The following is a 17,957-nucleotide window of genomic DNA, read 5'->3' as shown; positions in this document are numbered from 1 at the left end:
AATCACTCTTATATTCTTCTCGTTACTAAGGTACTCATAATTATATTTTGTAGCTCTTATCTCTATATAATTTAATTTCAAAAGTTCAAACACTTCAATACTTTAACTTTTAGAGTGTGTTCAACTTGGCCAGTCCTCCAAATTTTGCAAAAATCGCGTTGTCTTTTTTATCATCCAAATACTAGAGAACTACAAAACTCGTAGTATATTTATTGAATGTCAAGTTCACAAGAACTAACCTACAGAACGCAAAACTAAGCAGCCAATTAATAATATGAGATTATTTAAAAAAAGTAGATTTAATTTTTTTATCGCAATTTAAATGTTTGTCCCCATATTTTTGCTTATATGTTACAATTTTGTATGTTACCACAATTTCACCTCTAATTAAGGTAAAACATTTTGGTAATATTTTGTATCGATACTGGCAACACTTAAGTGTCCATAGACAAAAAGAAAAAAAAACGCCATTTTGTTTACTGTGGTGGGTTTGACAAAAAGTGAGTGCAGGTGTGTGTCGTCATTCGGGATTTATTCGATTTCAAAGGTAAAGAACTGGTTTATTACTCCTATTTTCATGTGAAAGTATTATTTAGTGAATAAGTTATGCATGAGCCGTGTTTTGTTTTAAATTTAGCTCGAATGATCGAGTTATGGTAAATTATAACCTAAAAAATCTTGCTTCTGCGTTACTTCTAGGATACTGCTATGTTATCGGTAACATTGATTGTATGTTACGTAACGTTAAGTGATGTAAGGATTCGTACATAGACTCGTGCAATAGGCTACTTGACTCATTTAATTTCATATATTAAATAAGTATTTCCTGCAGTTAATGGCTTAGGAAAACAAAATATTATTATTATTTTAATCATTAAAAGTGCAAGGTGAATTTTGAAATCCAATTTATAAAACATACATACATACATAAAATCACGCCTCTTTCCCGGAGGGGTAGGCAGAGACTACCTCTTTCCACTTGCCACGATCTCTGCATACTTCTTTCGCTTCGTCCACATTCATAACTCTCTTCATACAAGCTCGGCGGTTTCGGGTACTTTTGACCTGACCCTTTACCAGGACGTCCTTAATTTGATCAAGATACGTTCGTCTAGGTCTTCCCACTCCGACCTTTCCCTCCACACTCTCCTTGTATATCTGCTTAGTCAACCTGCTTTCATTCATCCTCTCCACATGACCGAACCATCTTAACATACCCTTTTCTATTCCTGTTAATACATCTTCTTTCACATCACAACATTCCCGTATCACGCTGTTCCTTATCCTGTCACTCAATTTCACACCCATCATACTCCTTAACGCTCTCATTTCCACTGCATTTATTCTGCTTTCATGCTTCTTTTGCCATACCCAACTTTCACTCCCATACATTAATGTCGGGACCAACACGCCCCTGTGCACAGCCAGTCGAGCCTTTTTGGATAGTTTCTGACTGCTCATAAAGGCATGCAAAGCTCCATTCACCATGTTCCCCGCGTTCACTCTCCTTTCAATATCACTATCATACTTGCCATCTGATGTAAACTTTGATCCTAGATATACAAACTCTTTCACTTGCTCCACTTTTTCTCCTCCAATCAAAATATTACATGCTGTCATTTCTTTCTCCATTTCAAAAACCAGTGTTTTAGTTTTACTTACGTTCACTTTCATTCCTTTCTCTTTTAAAGCTTCATGCATACAGTTTACCATCTCCTGTAACTCCTCCGCTGATGACGCCAGTATAACCTGATCGTCGGCATAGAGCAGACATTTGACGAGTAACTCATTCATCCTTAATCCACTTTTAGACTCTTTCAAATCTGTCAAACAGCTATCCATAAATAGGTTGAACAGCCACGGTGACGCAACACATCCTTGCCTAACGCCTTTCTCAATCTTAAACCACTCAGTGTGCGCTCCGTTTATCCTGACACAAGCACTCGAATCCTCATATAAGGATTTCAGTGCTCGTATTAAGAGACTGCTCACCCCATGCATAGAAAGTGCTGACCACAATTCATTCCTCTCAACTCTGTCATAGGCCTTTTCCAGATCTACGAATGTGCAATAGACTTTTTGACTCTTGGCCAAAAACTTTTCGGCTATGCACCGCAAGGAAAAGACCTGATCAGTACATCCCATTCCCTTTCGAAATCCCGCTTGAGCATCCCATATTTTGTCATCAGTTTCATTCCTGACTCTATTAATCAATACCTTAGCATACAATTTGCCGATGACGCTAAGCAGGCTTATACCACGATAATTTTTGCAGTCCAGCTGTGACCCTTTTCCTTTGTAAAGTGGCACGATAACAGCCTTACACCAATCTTTTGGTACTCGGCCGCTTCTCCAACACAAATTGAAAAGGCAGTACAACTGACTAGCTACTACGCCTTTTCCTGCTTTAAGCATCTCGACCGACACTCTATCACACCCAGCAGCCTTTCCCGCTTTCATACTCTTAAGTGCTTCCACAATTTCGAACATTTCAATTTCGCCTTCCATCTCATTCTCTTTTTCTTCGCTATAGCAGTAATCTTTCTTATTTCCTTCCTTTTTTTCAAATAAACTTTCAAAATAGTCCTTCCATATCTTTAGTACACATTCTTCTCCTTTCACAACGCTACCATCCTGGCATCTGATCCTAGTCAGCTCTCTGGTTATAGTATTTCCTCGGGCTGACCTTACGGATTTCCAGAATACTTTCAGATTTGACTGAAAGTCTTCTGATAGCCTTTTATCAAAATCCTCTTTATACTCTTCTTTCTTTCTAATCACAGCTTTCTTAACCAAATCTTTCATTTTCTTATATTCCTTACGTGCTTCATTCACATCTTCATCTATAACCTCTTGCATTCTTAAGTTAGCTTTTGCTGCTAACAAATCCAGCCATGCTTTCTTCTTTAATCGCACAAGTTCTTGCACATCTTTACTCATCCACGCATTTTTGTGATTTTTTCCTTTCCTTCTTCTACTTACACCACACACTTCAACAGCTACTTTCACAATTCTTTCTTTAAATTCCTTCCATCCATCTTCAATATCGCTCATTTCCTCTAAATCTTCAAATTCATCCTTCAGTCTATTAATATACTTCTTACCTACATCCATATCTTGCAAATTTTCTACTTTTACTCTTTCCAAAGCGCTGGTTTGCTCCCTTACCCTGTGCCGCCAGCGATTGAAGATACCCCTTATCCGGGATATCACCAGTAAATGGTCCGAGTCAATGCCAGCACCGCGATATGCACGGGTATCCAGCACTTTGTTCTTCAATCTTTCATCTACAATCACAAAGTCTATCATACTTTTTAAAATACCTTCCACTCTTGTGTAGGTGTGGATCTCTTTATGTTGAAACATTGAGTTCGACACAAAAAGATCCCACTCTAGACAAATTTCTAATACACTTCTTCCATTATCATTCACCTTTTCGTCACCAAACGCACCAAGCACCTTTTCATATCCATCACGCTTTACACCCACCCATCCATTAAAATCACCTAACATAATAATCTTCTCATTTGGCTTGGTAACTTTCAATACTTCTCTTACACTATTCCAGAACTCCTCGTTTTCGCTTTTTGCTGATGTTGTACCCCTCGAACCCACATCCCAAGGTGCATAAACACCTAGAACGAAGATCCGAGTGATTCCAACTTTCAGCCTAATCCATAGAAGACGAGGGCTGACACACTCATACTCATTCACGCACTCAGCCATTCGTGCAGAAAGAATTAGACCGACCCCTTGACAGCCTCGGCTGGTACTGGAAATTCCAGACCAATACGCCGTGTAAGGGCCGTGCTGCGTCGCGTCGCATCCTTTCCGCTTCGTTTCATTCACGCACAACACATCCAAACGTCTTTCATCCATCATCTGGCATACTTCCTCAATCTTATCCTTCATTCCTCCTCTTACATTCATAGTCGCAAAGCGGCTTTCAGCAGACCGCATACCGCTCCCGCCGGGAACGAGACGTGATGGGGTGCGGACACCATCGCCGCCATCTAGGTGCTCTTTCAAAAAATTTGCATCCATGCGATTCCCACGAGACGCTAGGGAAAAATTTTGTCCGCCCCAGCAGAGCCTCGCATGCCAGGGTAAGGCTAGCCATTACCTGGGGGTCGCCCAACCCCATGGCGGAAGTGGCACGCTCGAGACTAGGCTCGCCCCTAGCCATGCATCCATCGGCGCGGCAGACCTTAGATTGGCAGGGATTTACATTAAAGAGGAATCCCAAGTCTATCCCTTAGTCGGCTCTTACGACATCCGTGGGAAAGAGATGGAGTGGTCCTATTCTTTTGTAATGGTGCCGGGAACCACACGGCAGCAATTTACAAACAATTTATAAAATGTGTTTTTTATTTCAAACGCTAAAACACTGTCGGTCATGATATGACGTCATCATCTTTTCAATTCGTCTGAAGACCTGTAAAAGTGAGTAGGTAAGTACCTACCTACCTACTATCCTCGGCCGGAACAATAACCTACTATCGTTCGCGTTCTGGCGTGACTGTCGCTAGTCCATAGTGCTTTTTCGTTGTCAACATTGTTTATCTCTATTTCTATCTATTTAACCTTTATTGTACAAAATACAATTGTAAAAGCACAATGGGTGGACTTAATGCTAAGTGCATTATCTAACAGTCAACCTTTGGGTCAAACAGAGAATTTTAGGTGGATGCAAAATAAAGGGAAGCAGAACATAAATTATTTACTATTGGTACTTATAATAATACATATTATTATATATGTTACATGAAACGAAAAATAAATAAATATATATGAATACAATAATAAATACACAAATATAATGCAATGTACTAATAGATATATAAATATATATATATAAATATATATACATGTACATATATATATATATATATAGGAATATAAGCAGCGAGACTCAAATATAACTATTATTTACTGAAGACTCAAGTAGAACTTGTACACAAGAGACTTAAAGCTAGCGCGGCTTGGGGCTCTTCTGATGTTTTCAGGCAGCGCATTCCAAAGTCTGACCGCAGTGACGGCAAAAGAATTGAAGAGAAAACTAGTACGGTGAGAAGGTGTTGCAAGAGACAACTTACTAGAAGAACGCAGGATTCTTTCATGAGTGGAACTTAAAAGTTTAAAATTAGACTTGACATAATTAGGGGCAAGGGGATTATTGAGAATATTATAAAGTGAACAGACAATATTTAAATTCCTGCGTTGACGGATCGGCAGCCATTTAAGCTGAGAACGATAATCTGAGACGTGGTCGTACTTACGAAGACAGAAAATGAACCTAATGCAATTATTGAGAAGTCGTTCAAGTTTGTTAAGTTGTTTCTCGGTTATGTCCAGATAACACACATCAGCGTAATCAATGAGGGGAAGGACTAATGCCTGAGCCAGCATGACCTTGGTTTTAACCGGCAAGAAGTGTTTTAAACGTTGCAGGTAGTGTAGAGTACCGTAAACTTTGCGACTGACTTTGACGATATGAGAATTCCAACTGAGTTCACTATCAACATATAGACCAAGATCTTTAACAACTGAACTGAATGGAATCTTGATACCATCGAACATCAACGCTTGTAAATTACTCGTATCAATATTGTTGAGCTGATATGTACTTCCTACAATTACCGCTTGGCATTTCACAGGATTAACACGCACTCCAAAATTATTTGACCACTCCAAGATACGATTTAAGTTTAATAGAGAAATTGATTGAGATAAATTATCTACGTTGACCTGAGTATAAAGCTGCAAGTCATCTGCATAAAAATGGTAAGAGCAAGACAAATGAGAAGAGAGAAGATTAATGAAAATAGAGAATAAGATAGGAGATAAAATGCCGCCTTGAGGAACGCCAGCCTTCAGATCACACCAGTCGGATGAATCCGCCCCGTTGCAAACTTGCTGCCGACGACCATGAAGATAACTAGAGAACCAGGCGATCACCGAGGCCGATACGTTACAGCGGGAAAGGATGGCAAGCAGAATATCGATGTCGACCGTGTTAAAGGCGTTACTAAAATCGATCAAAACTAACAAGGTAACTTGCTTATTTTCCATTCCTACTCTAATATCCTCAGTGACATGCAGCATTGCAGAGGTAGTGCTATGGCCTGGCCTAAAACCAGATTGATAATCATCAAACAAGCTGTTAGCGAGCAAATGATTAGAAAGCTGGTTGAAGGCTGAAGCTTCTAGGATTTTAGAGAGAAAGGAGAGGATAGAAATGGGACGGATATCATTCAAGCGGGTAGGGTCAGGAATTTTAGGGATAGGACGGACAAAGGCAGCAAGCCACGAGGAAGGAAAACAACTTTCCGTAAGACTGGAATTTATAATGTGCGTGATGATAGGGAGTACCGCTTGTAGTATATGGATTATCATCACGCGGCTAATACGATCAGGCCCAACGGCATTAGAAGAAATGGAATGGATAGTTTTATAGACGTCGTCCTCGGAGACAGCTGAAAATTGAAAGACATCGCAGTCAGAGACAGGCAGAGCAAGAATAGAAGAAATAGTAGAATTTTTAACGTTAATATCTAATAAAGGTACAGAACTAAAATGATTATTAATATCATTTAAAGTGAAATTGAGATTAGAGCAAGGTTTCTGCACTTCGCCTATGCCTTGTGAATTAAGAAACTTCCAAAGGTTAGCTGAAGAGACATTTTCAATGTTGACAGTGAAATATTGACGTTTAGCGTTTCTACACATTTGATTGCAACGATTTCTTGCAGCCTTATACATACACCAATTTTCATCGGTGCGCTCACGTTTAAATCTACGAAAAGCACAGTTACGACGCCTCATAGCCATACGAACTCCGTTAGTAATCCAGGGAGCTGGTGGTCGTCTTACTTTGATGGCTCTAACTGGAGCATGTACATCGTACAGAGATAGAATTTTATTGTTAAACAGAGAGATTTTCTCATCAACTGTACTCGCCATTATGACAGAAGACCAATCAATAATAGAGGCGTCAGTTTTTAGGTTATCCGTATTCATTTTGGAGAAGCAACGGAGATGAAGAATCGTAGGCTTAATTTTTGGTATTCGAATTTTATATGAAACGTAAATTAGGTCGTGGTGTGAAAATCCTGGTGCTGGAGTCTGTCCGTGGCTGGCACCTAAATTAACTGCGGAAGTGATAATCAAGTCTAGTGTAGTGGGACCATGTTCTGTGAAGTGGGTAGGCCCAGACGGGAGAATCGAGAAGTTGACTGACTTGACTATATCTAAGAGGTTAGAAGACCTGGAATCACCTTTTAAGAGGCAAGTATTGAAATCACCCAGGATCAGATGATGAGCGTAATCCGAACAAACCGATTCGAGAAGAGACTCAAACGTTGAAAAGTAATTGACTTTAGAGGAGGGAGGGTAGAAAACACCGAGTACTGCTTTAACACCATTAATGGAGACTTCCAACAGAATGTATTCCATAGATGCAGAATATTCAGATGGAGACATGGAGAGGATGCGGTAGTTTATATTACTACGTAAGTATATGGCAACGCCACCCGATCTCGCACCAACACGATCATTTCGTATAAGTACGAAACCAGGTAGTGAAACACTAGTGGATGGTAAGCTAGGTTTAAGCCAGGTTTCTGAGACTAGGACAGCACTTATGTGCTCCGAAGAAAAGGCCTCCAGAAAGGCTGTATAATGCGCCGCAATGCTTTGGGCATTAACGTGACAAATATTAAAATTTTTAGGGAAAGGCTGGAATGCGTTACAAACGAATGTACCCAGAGTATCAGAGGAGTCACAGGATGCAAAGCTAGAATGAAGTGAGTCACTAGCAGAGAAAAACGAGTCATTAAAACTTAAGTCGTTAAATTTCTGCATAAATATATATATATATCTTCAAATAAATAATTATATAATAATAATAAGAATAATATATATACTTGCTATTTACGAACTATACAATATTAAACCCAAATAATTATATAATAATATTATGCCATCTACATACTTTGCATAACCTGCCGGTTTTTACATGAAAAAGTTTAAAACACAAGACGAGATAAAAAAAAAGAATTATAATTAAAAAGAAAGAGTTATTTCATATTATTATGGCTGTATGAGCAAGATATCAGTGCCAATGAGAAAAAGTCACATAAGTGACATTACTAATTAAGACAGTGGTGACATATGACATACATCATTCATCAGACAGAACAGAACAAAGACAAACTTTATGAAAACTTTCTACCCGTTAAAGAGAAATTAAATTAAAGTTAATTTAAAAGTAGGTTTGAAATTACAATTTGTAAAAATGTTTGAATTAGGGCGTGGCGTATATACAATGAGTAATCTACCTACAACCCAACGAATAAAAAAAAAAATAACGATGCTTGAAAATAACTACTAGAAAATCAAGAAATTAAAGGACTGCAACACATATTAGCTTTTGTCGGCTTTTGCCTGTCGACGTGTGATGTTTTTTTGCACCTGCGGACGGCGCCCAGCCTCAGACAAATGCCCCGAGGCACTGCTGGCCTCAGCCACTGCTGCTGGGAACTTAACAGTCAAGGCAGCCAACTCACTGGCTGCGGTCACCTTAACGCGGTCACCCGCCGGAGTCTTGATGTTAATGACACCAGCACTGCCTCATCCCAAAGTGCTTACGAGCAGCCATGAAGACATCCTGTCTGGCACGTGTGAGAAACTCGTACATATTGACCGCAGTGCCCTTTAACGCTGATTTCCTCTTCCATACATTGGCTTTAGCCTTTGAGGTGTGAAAGCGGACCACAACAGGACGCGCACGACCTGGCTTACTGACCCCTTTGCGATGGCAGGACTTAATTTGCTCACTGCAGTCTGGAATATGGAGTTTATCTATGAGAAAGCTACTCACGAGCTGTGTAATGTTCTCATCCGTGGTCTCCTCCATACCATTAAGTAGTATTACCTTGCGCCGACTTCTCATCTCTAATGCGTCCACCCTGCTTGTAAGCTCAAGGATCCGCTGGTTCCAAAGCTGAAAGATGGTTTTGACGGAGACCCTAAAGCCAGAGTACTCCTGCTTCACCACATCGGACTCTCCTGGTGGAGGACAGGCAATCCTCTTTTCAAACTCTGCCATACGATCAGCCAGTGACTCTTCCAATTGCTTCTGTGTCTGCTGAACTTGCTGCAACTGTAGCATTTCCATAGTGTAGTTGTTTTGTGTTGTGAAAGTGATGTCCAATAGGCAGGTTAGTGCAGGTTTTTATTAGATAATAGGTTAGTGCAGGTTTTTATTAGATAGTAGTTCGAAAGAACTGACGTGATTTGAGGCTGCTCCAAGAAAATATATTAAATAAAATATAAAATATTTGGAAGACATCCCAGAGGAGATGGGAACGAAATGCCATGGCTGCAATGCGGTCATATACGATATTCAGTACATGGAATGTTCGCAAGAAGCTTGCAAGAAAATACAGCCTTGGCCAAAAGTTTTAGGCACCCCTTAAAAATACACAATGCATGTTTACTATTGAAACAATGAATAAATAATTATCTTTAATGTATTGTCAGGGTCATATAACGTTACCTGGCACAGTAGGTGGCATATTTTGAGGTCATGAAAAACCCTGGTCACCGAAAACAAAAGATTTCAGTTATTTGTAATCTCATCAGTGATTATAAGACCAGTTGTGTTCTAGACTTCAACTAGTAAACGAGCTGTAATTTTTTTTTGAGTGACAAATTGACATCGTATTAATTCTAAAATGCCCAAAAAAAGTAAAATTACTATTGAAAATCGAGTGAAAATTGAACTTTTACACGAACAAGGGCGATCCCAGAAAGAAATCGCCAAGTTGGTGAAATGTTCGCGTTGCGCTGTACAGTCGGCCATCAAACGGTTTACTGAGACCGGTACCCACGACGACAAACCACGAGCTGGCCGAAAACGTGTGACTACGGATCGCGAAGATAGAAAATTGGTTCGAGAGTCACTGAAAAATAGGAAGAAAACTTCATCCGCGCTTGCTGCTGCCTTGTCAGATGAAGCTGGAAAGTCAATAAGTTCGCGAACCGACACAAGAAGACTCGGGGAAGCAGGCCTAAAAGGGTGCAAAGCCAGGAAGAAGCCTAGGCTGTCAGAAACTAATTAAAAGAAGCGCCTAGAATAGCTTTACAGTACCAACATTTCACAGAGGAAGATTGGGTTAATGTGGTGTGGTCTGATGAATCTAACTTTAAGGTGAGTCAATTCTAGTAGTTTTCTTATAATTAAGAACGTTTCCTTTTTAGTTCCACTCTAATATTACAAATTATAATCAATTTCTTAATAGGTATTGTTTTTTCCTCAACCAGGTTTTTGGGACACCGGGTGTGACCTTTGTGAGGCGACGTATGGGCGCAGAATACCATGCAGATTGCGTTGTACGTACTGGCAAGCACGAAGGAGGTAGCATTATGATCTGGGGCTGCATGGCTGCCGAAGGCGTTGGTGAAATGTTTGTTTGTGAAGGTCGTATGAACAGTGAAAAGTACATCCAAGTACTCAAAACTCCTCTAATACCTTCGCTAATAAGCATTTACGGTGACACCAACCTAGACGGCGTCATTTTTCAGCAAGACAACGCACCGTGTCATAAGTCAGGGATTGTGATTCGTTGGTTTGTTGAAAATAATATTGAGGTGCTGGATTGGCCGATGCAGTCTCCAGACCTCAACCCAATTGAGCATCTTTGGGGTATTTTAAAGCAGAGGATCAAGGAGCATAGTATTTCATCAAAAAGTGCATTAAAAATGCATTAGTTTAAGAATGGAACAGTATTTCTAGGAATGAGTGTACAAAGTTAGTACGCAGTATGCCGGCTCGAATCAGTGCAGTAATAAAATCTAAAGGTGGACCTACTAGATTTTAAGCTTTTCTTGTTTATATTAACCTAATTTTTAAGAAATAAATAAATATAGAAAATAAAATTTGTTTTACTTCATTATTTTAATAAAAGTTGGGGGTGCCTAATACTTTTGGCCAAGGCTGTATATCATCTCAAGTGCCTTGCGATGTCGGAGGAAAAGTTTGAAGAACTAACCGTGGAATATAAAAAGCAATGGAGGTGTCCAGAATGCATACGTTCAGTTCCCAGGAAGGATAATTCTAATACACCAGTGCGAGGAATTATTATGAATAAAAGTTTCACTCCAAGCACCTATATAAACACGGAGCGAGGCAATCGAGTAAATCCCAATGAGTCAATGTGTATAGAAACAGAAAGCAGACTAGTGGAGGAAATGCGTGAGTTTAGACTAGAAGTGATGGCAAGAATGGATAATCAAAGTAAGGAATATACATTGTTATTGAATAGATTTACAAACCAAGAGAAAGAACTTGGGGAGCTAAGAAAGATGTTAAAGGCAAGTGAAGAAAAATCAAGTGTTATAATTAATCTTTTGGAGAAGAAGATCCAAAAACTAACGTTGAAAAATACGCAGCTAGAACATAAGGATAATACAAAAAATCAAAAAAGTGGTAGTCAAACGGGCGAAGAACCGCCTAACGTATCTTATGTAAACGCGGTTAAGAAGCAGCGGGTAGGAAGTAAATATTCCATAGAAAATAAAAATGAAGCCACGAAACCAGCGGATACTGAGGACAATATAAACATGGCAGTTAGTAAAATTACCAAGGAAAATAAAGAAGAAAAGGTAACAGCAGTAGTAGAAGAATGGATGACGGTAAAGAAGAGAAGGAGTAGGTATCCTACCAGTGAAGTAAGAAAAGGGGGTCGCATAAACGAGTGTGAAATAAAAGGAAGCGAGCGCAAAAAATTCTTACATGTTTGGAGGTTAAGTGAACAGACCACAAAAGAAAATCTGGAGAGGTACGTAAGAGATATATGTGGAAAGGAAACTCAAATCAGTGTGGAGAAAGTAGTACACAAAACAAAAAGAGACTACGCGTCATTTATAATTGGAGTGCCAGAGAGCAAATATGGAAAACTGTGCGAGCCAGAAAATTGGGCAGTTAATATAGAATATTGCGAGTGGGTGTGGTTTCGTAGACAGCCCAAAGCAGTCCAAAAATTCAAGTAAATCTATAGATATATACTACCAAAATGTGAGAGGGCTGCGAACTAAGCTGGAAGAATTTTTCACTGGCATTTCAGAGTTAAACGCAGATCTGTATGCTATAACGGAGACGGGTCTCTGTTCATTTATACATGACTCAGAAATTATTCCACCTGGGTGCACGATATTGAGATGCGACAGAACGGATGGGCGTAAACAAGGCGGCGCGTGTCTCGTGGCCACACACTGTTACGAAATGCGGCCAGTGGGTATCGAGATAAACATTGATAATCACGTATTTGAATTGATTTGTGCAAACGTATACCTCCGCAATAAACTATTATTTTTGATTTGCGTGGTCTACATACCACCTAAAAGTAGTGATAATGAATACATGGTGTTATTTAAAATTATCGAACAATTGTGTGATAAGTATACTAAAGTAATAGTTATCGGAGATTTTAACCTATATTCTTGTTCGGCGAATGTGATCAGTTATTATGAGTTCTTTGAAACCTATTGTGGATTCACTCAGAACAATACGGTGAGTAATTGCAACAATCGCGTGTTGGACCTGGTGTTATCTAAATTCGGGACATGTGAGGGAGTGGGTGTGTGTGTTGCGGGATCGACATTGGTACCTGTGGATTTACAACATCCGCCGCTGGAGATTCTCGTGAGTGTTTATCACAATTCTGTTAGTTACCGGGACGCGGCTACAATTGATGATGAGACCACTACCGACTTAGGTTGGAATTTTAGAAAAGCTGATTTTAAATCGTTATACTCATCAATTGCAGACGTGGACTGGACTTCTATATGCAGTTTAGACTTGGAAACGGGATTAGACTTCTTCTATAAAACAATTAATACAATTTTAGATAAATGTGTACCTAAAAAGAAAGTACAAAGCTATTACAAAAGAAAATACATTTATCCTAAATGGTTTACGTCGGAATTAATTAATGAAATAAAACAAAAATCATTACTTCACAAACGTTGGAAAAAGAGTAAATTACGCATTGATTATGATAGTTTTTCAGATTGTAGGGCAAAAGTAAAACAATTTATAAAACTTGTATACAAGCAATATCAACAATCGGTACAAAGCCTAATGATCGAAGATCCCAAATCGTTTTGGAATTACATCAATTCAAAAAAGAGTAGCGGAGGCACAGGAAAAATTCAGAAAAATGGTAAAGTTTTGACAAATAAACAGTGTGTTACAGAGTTCGCCTCCTACTTCGAGTCGGTGTATAGTACAGAAAAACCGGTATTGGATGTTACTGCGGCGGTCATTGAAGCTGGGGGAGAAAGTGGTAGTTTTCGAGTACAAATTGATGAGCTTCAATTAAGTGATGTGATGCATGCGTTGAAACAGCTAAAACCTAAGAAATCAACAGGACCAGACGGCATCCCGCCCTTCATCTTTAGGGATTGCAGAATGGTATTGGCTCGGCCTCTTCAACATTTATTTAATATGTCGCTAAAAAAGGCAGAGTTTCCGGAAAGATGGAAAATGACTCGGGTAGTCCCAATACCAAAAGGAACAAGAATAATTGAAATTGAAGGTCACAGACCGGCGGCAGTGCTCTCAACACCAGCCAAAGTTTTCGAAAGCGCAGTAAATAACATCATATACCCGCAGATAAGCGCTCAATTATCCGACACTCAACACGGCTTCAGACCGGCTCGAAGCACTGCCACTAATCTGATGAGTCATATGTCATCCATAATCCCGACAATAGATGGGGGAGGACAGGTAGACACAGCATATTTCGACTTCCAAAAAGCGTTTGATCTAGTAGATAATGACAAGCTGTTAGCTAAATTGGCACGTTTTGGATTCACCCCGCAACTGCTGAAATTCTTCGCTAGCTATTTGAGAGATAGGCAGCAGTATGTAGAATACGGAGGGCATCGTTCTAGGTCTTATTTTACTAGGTCAGGGGTGAGTCAAGGCAGTAATCTCGGGCCCGTGCAGTTCGTCATGATGATAAACGACTTACCCCAGGTAGTGAATGATGCAAAATGCCTATTGTTTGCAGATGATCTCAAGTTAACCATGCGGATCTCTAGTCCAGAAGATTGTGGTAAACTACAAAGGGATATTGATAGCGTGGTAAAATGGAGTAAACAAAACCAGTTAAAATTTAACATCGCTAAATGTGTAACAATATCATTCTCACGGGCCCACGCTCCCATTCACTATAATTATAATATTGAAGGCAAGCTTTTAAAAAAGGTCGAGGCAGTTAAAGATTTAGGCATAACTTTTACGAAAGGTCTTACTTTTACGGAGCATATTACTAAAGTATGTAAAAAATCCTTTAGAAATCTAGGATTCGTACTACGTACAGTTAAAAGTTTCACAAGCATACCGGCAATCGTGGCATTGTACAGTGCACTGGTTCGGAGTCAGCTCGAGGCGGGCTCAGTTATTTGGGATCCACATGAGGATAAGTACAAGTTGATGTTGGAAAAAGTACAAAACAAATTTATAAGGTACTTGTATAGTAAGTTGTATGGAGTCTACCCATTCTACCCGTTAATGTATCCAACCTTATTTATATTAGGTATGGTGGGATACAACGAATTGAGAGTTAGAAGGAGTATGACGCTTGTATTGTACGTGATGAGAGTAATTAGAGGGATAACTACTCACTTAGATGTACTTGCAACAATCGGGTTTGCAGTGCCAGATAGGTATGTGTGGCGCCGGCGCCGGCCAGCACTGTTGGTGGTTCCACACGCACGGACTAATCTCTTGCGGGAGGCTCCACTGACGCGCGCAATACGCACACTCAATCTCATATCGAATGAGATAGATTTGTTCAATTGCAGTTTGAGTGAATTCACAAGGGTAGCATTAAGGATAATATGTTATAATTGATTATACACTATCGCATTAGATTAAGTCTGTAATGGTAGATGTAAGAAAAGTAAATAAATAAATAAATAAATAAATATTTATATAGGCATAAACAATGTTTATTTATATTTGGGAATAAGAATTGATAATAAAATAATACTATAAATAATTAAAATTAAATAAATAATGTAAGAGCAAATTATCTTAGTGTTTTGCCTGCAACTACCCACACAAAAAAAAGGATGGCGATCGCGAGGATGACGTCACAACATGGCGGATAGCGTTTTCACTCGTTTATGAAAAGTATAATTTGAAATTAAAGGTATTCGGATTTTAGGGCTCCAAAAGATATGTCATTTTTTTTGGTTTAGTTGAACAAATATGAACTATTTGAGACCTATATGAAATAATTTTAAAGCTTACCTTAACCTTGAAAGGGTTTTTATCGCGTAATGTACCTACTAATCGTTTTATTAATAACTTCCGTAATAACTTCCACTTCCGTGGAAATTTCAGGATAAAAAGTACTGTATGTGCTATTCCAGGTTCCCGTGTACAAAATTTCATCAAAATCCGTCCAGTAGATTTTGCGTGAAAGAGTAACAAACATCAATCCTTACATATATCCATCCAAACATACATCCATACATTCTTACAAACTTTCGCATTTATAATATTAGTAGTGGTAGTGAAGTAGTGATTTGTTTTAAAATGCAAAAATGTCACAGATGCCGATGACTGCAGCTGAAAAGCAAAAAAAATATCGGGAAAGGCTGAAAAATCAAAACCCAGAGAAGTTAGAAGAAATAAAAAAGAAGGCTAAAGAAAGATCTGCACAATACTACGAGAAAAAAAAGAGTACATACACCGAAGAAGACAAAGAAAAATTACGGCAAAAATGGAAAGAAGATCGAAAAAGAGCAAAAGATGCAGCCCGGAATGATCCCTCAACATCACAAGCTTCAATTAAGCTACAAGAAAACAACTCGGTAATTTACCATAATATATGCTGAATTGCGTTTAAGGGTAGATAAATTGGGGAAAAGATTTAAAAATCTTCAGAAAAAAATAAGAAGGCAACAAATAAAAATGGACAAGATGCAGGATGAATATAAAAATGCAATAGCTGAACTAACGTCAAAAAAAGCAACACATATGCAAAACACAGAAGAAATGACACCGACGAAAAAAGTTGCAGAATTCATAAATAATACTATTACTAATGTTAAAACGCCTATGAAAGAAGAAGTCAAGAAAAAAGTGTTAGAGCACTATGTACTAACGGAATCATTAAAAAAGCAATTCAAAAGTGCAAATAATGCTGAAAAAGTTGTTCTGAAAAAAGTATTAGACAACGATTTTGTAAAGAAATATAAACAAAAATCAAAAATTAGAACATGTCTGGGGTTAAAAAACAATTTGAAAAAATACAATAGCCAGAAAATAAAAAGCAGTTTATTAAAAAATAAAGTAGAAAGGTTCTATAATAAAGATGACGTTAGCCGTGCTACTGCGGGCAAAAAAGAGTATAGAACATTTAAAAAAATTAAGCGTCCGAAGAGATATTTAGTTGATAAACTTAGTGTACTACATGAAAAGTTTATTTTGGAAGAAGGCCCAATTAGTTTCAGCACATTTAAAAAATACCGTCCTTTTCATATACTTTCTCCTAAAATTAAAGACTGCGAGAGTTGTGCCTGCATTAAACATTCCAACATGCAATTCATGGTTGATAAACTTAAGTTTTTGAATATTTTAAAATCAAACAACCTTAATGAAGTAGTAGCAGATTTTGTTTGCGATTTTACCTCAAAAGAATGCATACTTTTTTTTATGGGCATTAAAGATAATTTGTATTGTATTGCATTGTACTTCCTTTGATAATAGCTAAATGTTGGCACCCATGGGAAGCACTTAAATTTGTACATTTTCATATTTGATTATTGTACTAATCACTCGAGTATGTTCTAAAATCCGCTTCTGCTAGTTGGGGTCATCATAATGACATTGACACACTCATCACCTAAAGTGCTGTAAATATTCGTCATATCTTTAAATTAAAGTAACACTTCTTACTATTTTAAGGCATACAAGACATTATTATTGTTGTGATGTGAAAGAAGATGTAGTTACAGGAATAGAAAAGGGTATGTTGAAATGGTTCGGTCATGTGGAGAGGATAAATGAAAACAGGTTGACTAAGCAGATATACAAGGAGAGTGTGGAGGGAAAGGTCGGAGTGGGAAGACCTAGACGAACGTATCTTGATCAAATTCGATCAATCTTCGTACCCGAAACCGCCAAGCTTGCATGAAGAGAGTTATGAATGTGGATGAAGCGAAGGAAATATGCAGAGATCGTGGCAAGTGGAAAGAAGTAGTGATGTTATGTATGTATGTATGTACAAGACATTATCAAATATTAAAATCAATAAAAACTGTATTTTCAGATTCACCATTCCGAAGGCAATGCTAGTGATCATAGCAGAGAAAGTAGTCCAGTTCCAAACCAGAGGGTCACAAACATTAAAAGACCGCGTTTGGAAATGACGGAAATGGAACCTTCATCAGTTTCTATAAAAAGGAAATCTTTAAAATATGAAGAGACAGTAGCACCTAAATTGTCTTTAGATCACTCAAAAATATCCTCAAAGTATGACGATGAGGATGAGTTTGATGTATTTGGCCGCAACGTGGCCTTGCAACTTAAGAAACTTCCATTAATATACGCTTTGGAGAGCCAGGAGTTGATCCAAAGGGTACTTAAAGAACAAAGAATCAAAGCCATAAAGAAGAAATCGTCTAAATCGCAATACAAAACTTATACAGTGGTAGAACCTTCGTCCAGCGACGACAGAGATGACCCGCTTGTAATGAAAACGGAATATTTTGATGAATCAAAAAAAAATTCGCTTAGACATCATTGTGTAAGTTAAAATAAACTGCATATACAACGATAGTAAATTTTAAAACAAAAGAAAATGTTTTTGTTTTTCATAAAATTTTCTCCCCTGTAAATTCTTAAGTCTGTAAATGCATTTAATAAAAAATTATAT

General features: G+C 38.3%; 3 protein-coding genes across 4 annotated transcripts in view; all 3 read left to right on the top strand.

Moving 5' to 3' along the window:
- Window positions 1–17,957, top strand: part of LOC106139469 (facilitated trehalose transporter Tret1) — a 35,784-nt gene that overhangs the window by 1,458 nt on the left and 16,369 nt on the right. The gene's annotated exons all lie outside the window — the stretch shown is intronic.
- Window positions 124–17,889, top strand: LOC106139472 (uncharacterized). Of its 2 annotated transcripts, XM_013340927.2 has the most exons (3): window positions 124–547; window positions 15,631–15,891; window positions 17,352–17,889. In XM_013340927.2, the coding sequence occupies exons 2-3, from the start codon at window positions 15,631–15,633 to the stop codon at window positions 17,835–17,837; spliced, it is 747 nt and encodes a 248-aa protein (XP_013196381.1). In that variant the 5' UTR covers window positions 124–547; the 3' UTR covers window positions 17,838–17,889. The 2 variants fall into 2 exon arrangements, with proteins under 2 accessions (XP_013196381.1, XP_060807641.1); XM_060951658.1 differs by lacking the exons at window positions 124–547; window positions 15,631–15,891 and adding an exon at window positions 12,252–12,706 and having other exon boundaries at window positions 17,352–17,865.
- On the top strand, window positions 9,462–12,110 carry LOC132903393 (uncharacterized). The gene is made up of 2 exons (XM_060951657.1): window positions 9,462–10,213; window positions 10,327–12,110. The coding sequence occupies exon 2, from the start codon at window positions 11,026–11,028 to the stop codon at window positions 12,052–12,054; it is 1,029 nt and encodes a 342-aa protein (XP_060807640.1). The 5' UTR covers window positions 9,462–10,213; window positions 10,327–11,025; the 3' UTR covers window positions 12,055–12,110.

This window comes from Amyelois transitella, chromosome 25, assembly GCF_032362555.1.
Source record: "Amyelois transitella isolate CPQ chromosome 25, ilAmyTran1.1, whole genome shotgun sequence".
Classification (NCBI taxonomy): domain Eukaryota; kingdom Metazoa; phylum Arthropoda; class Insecta; order Lepidoptera; family Pyralidae; genus Amyelois; species Amyelois transitella.
This window is presented reverse-complemented; position numbering and strand designations above follow the sequence as displayed.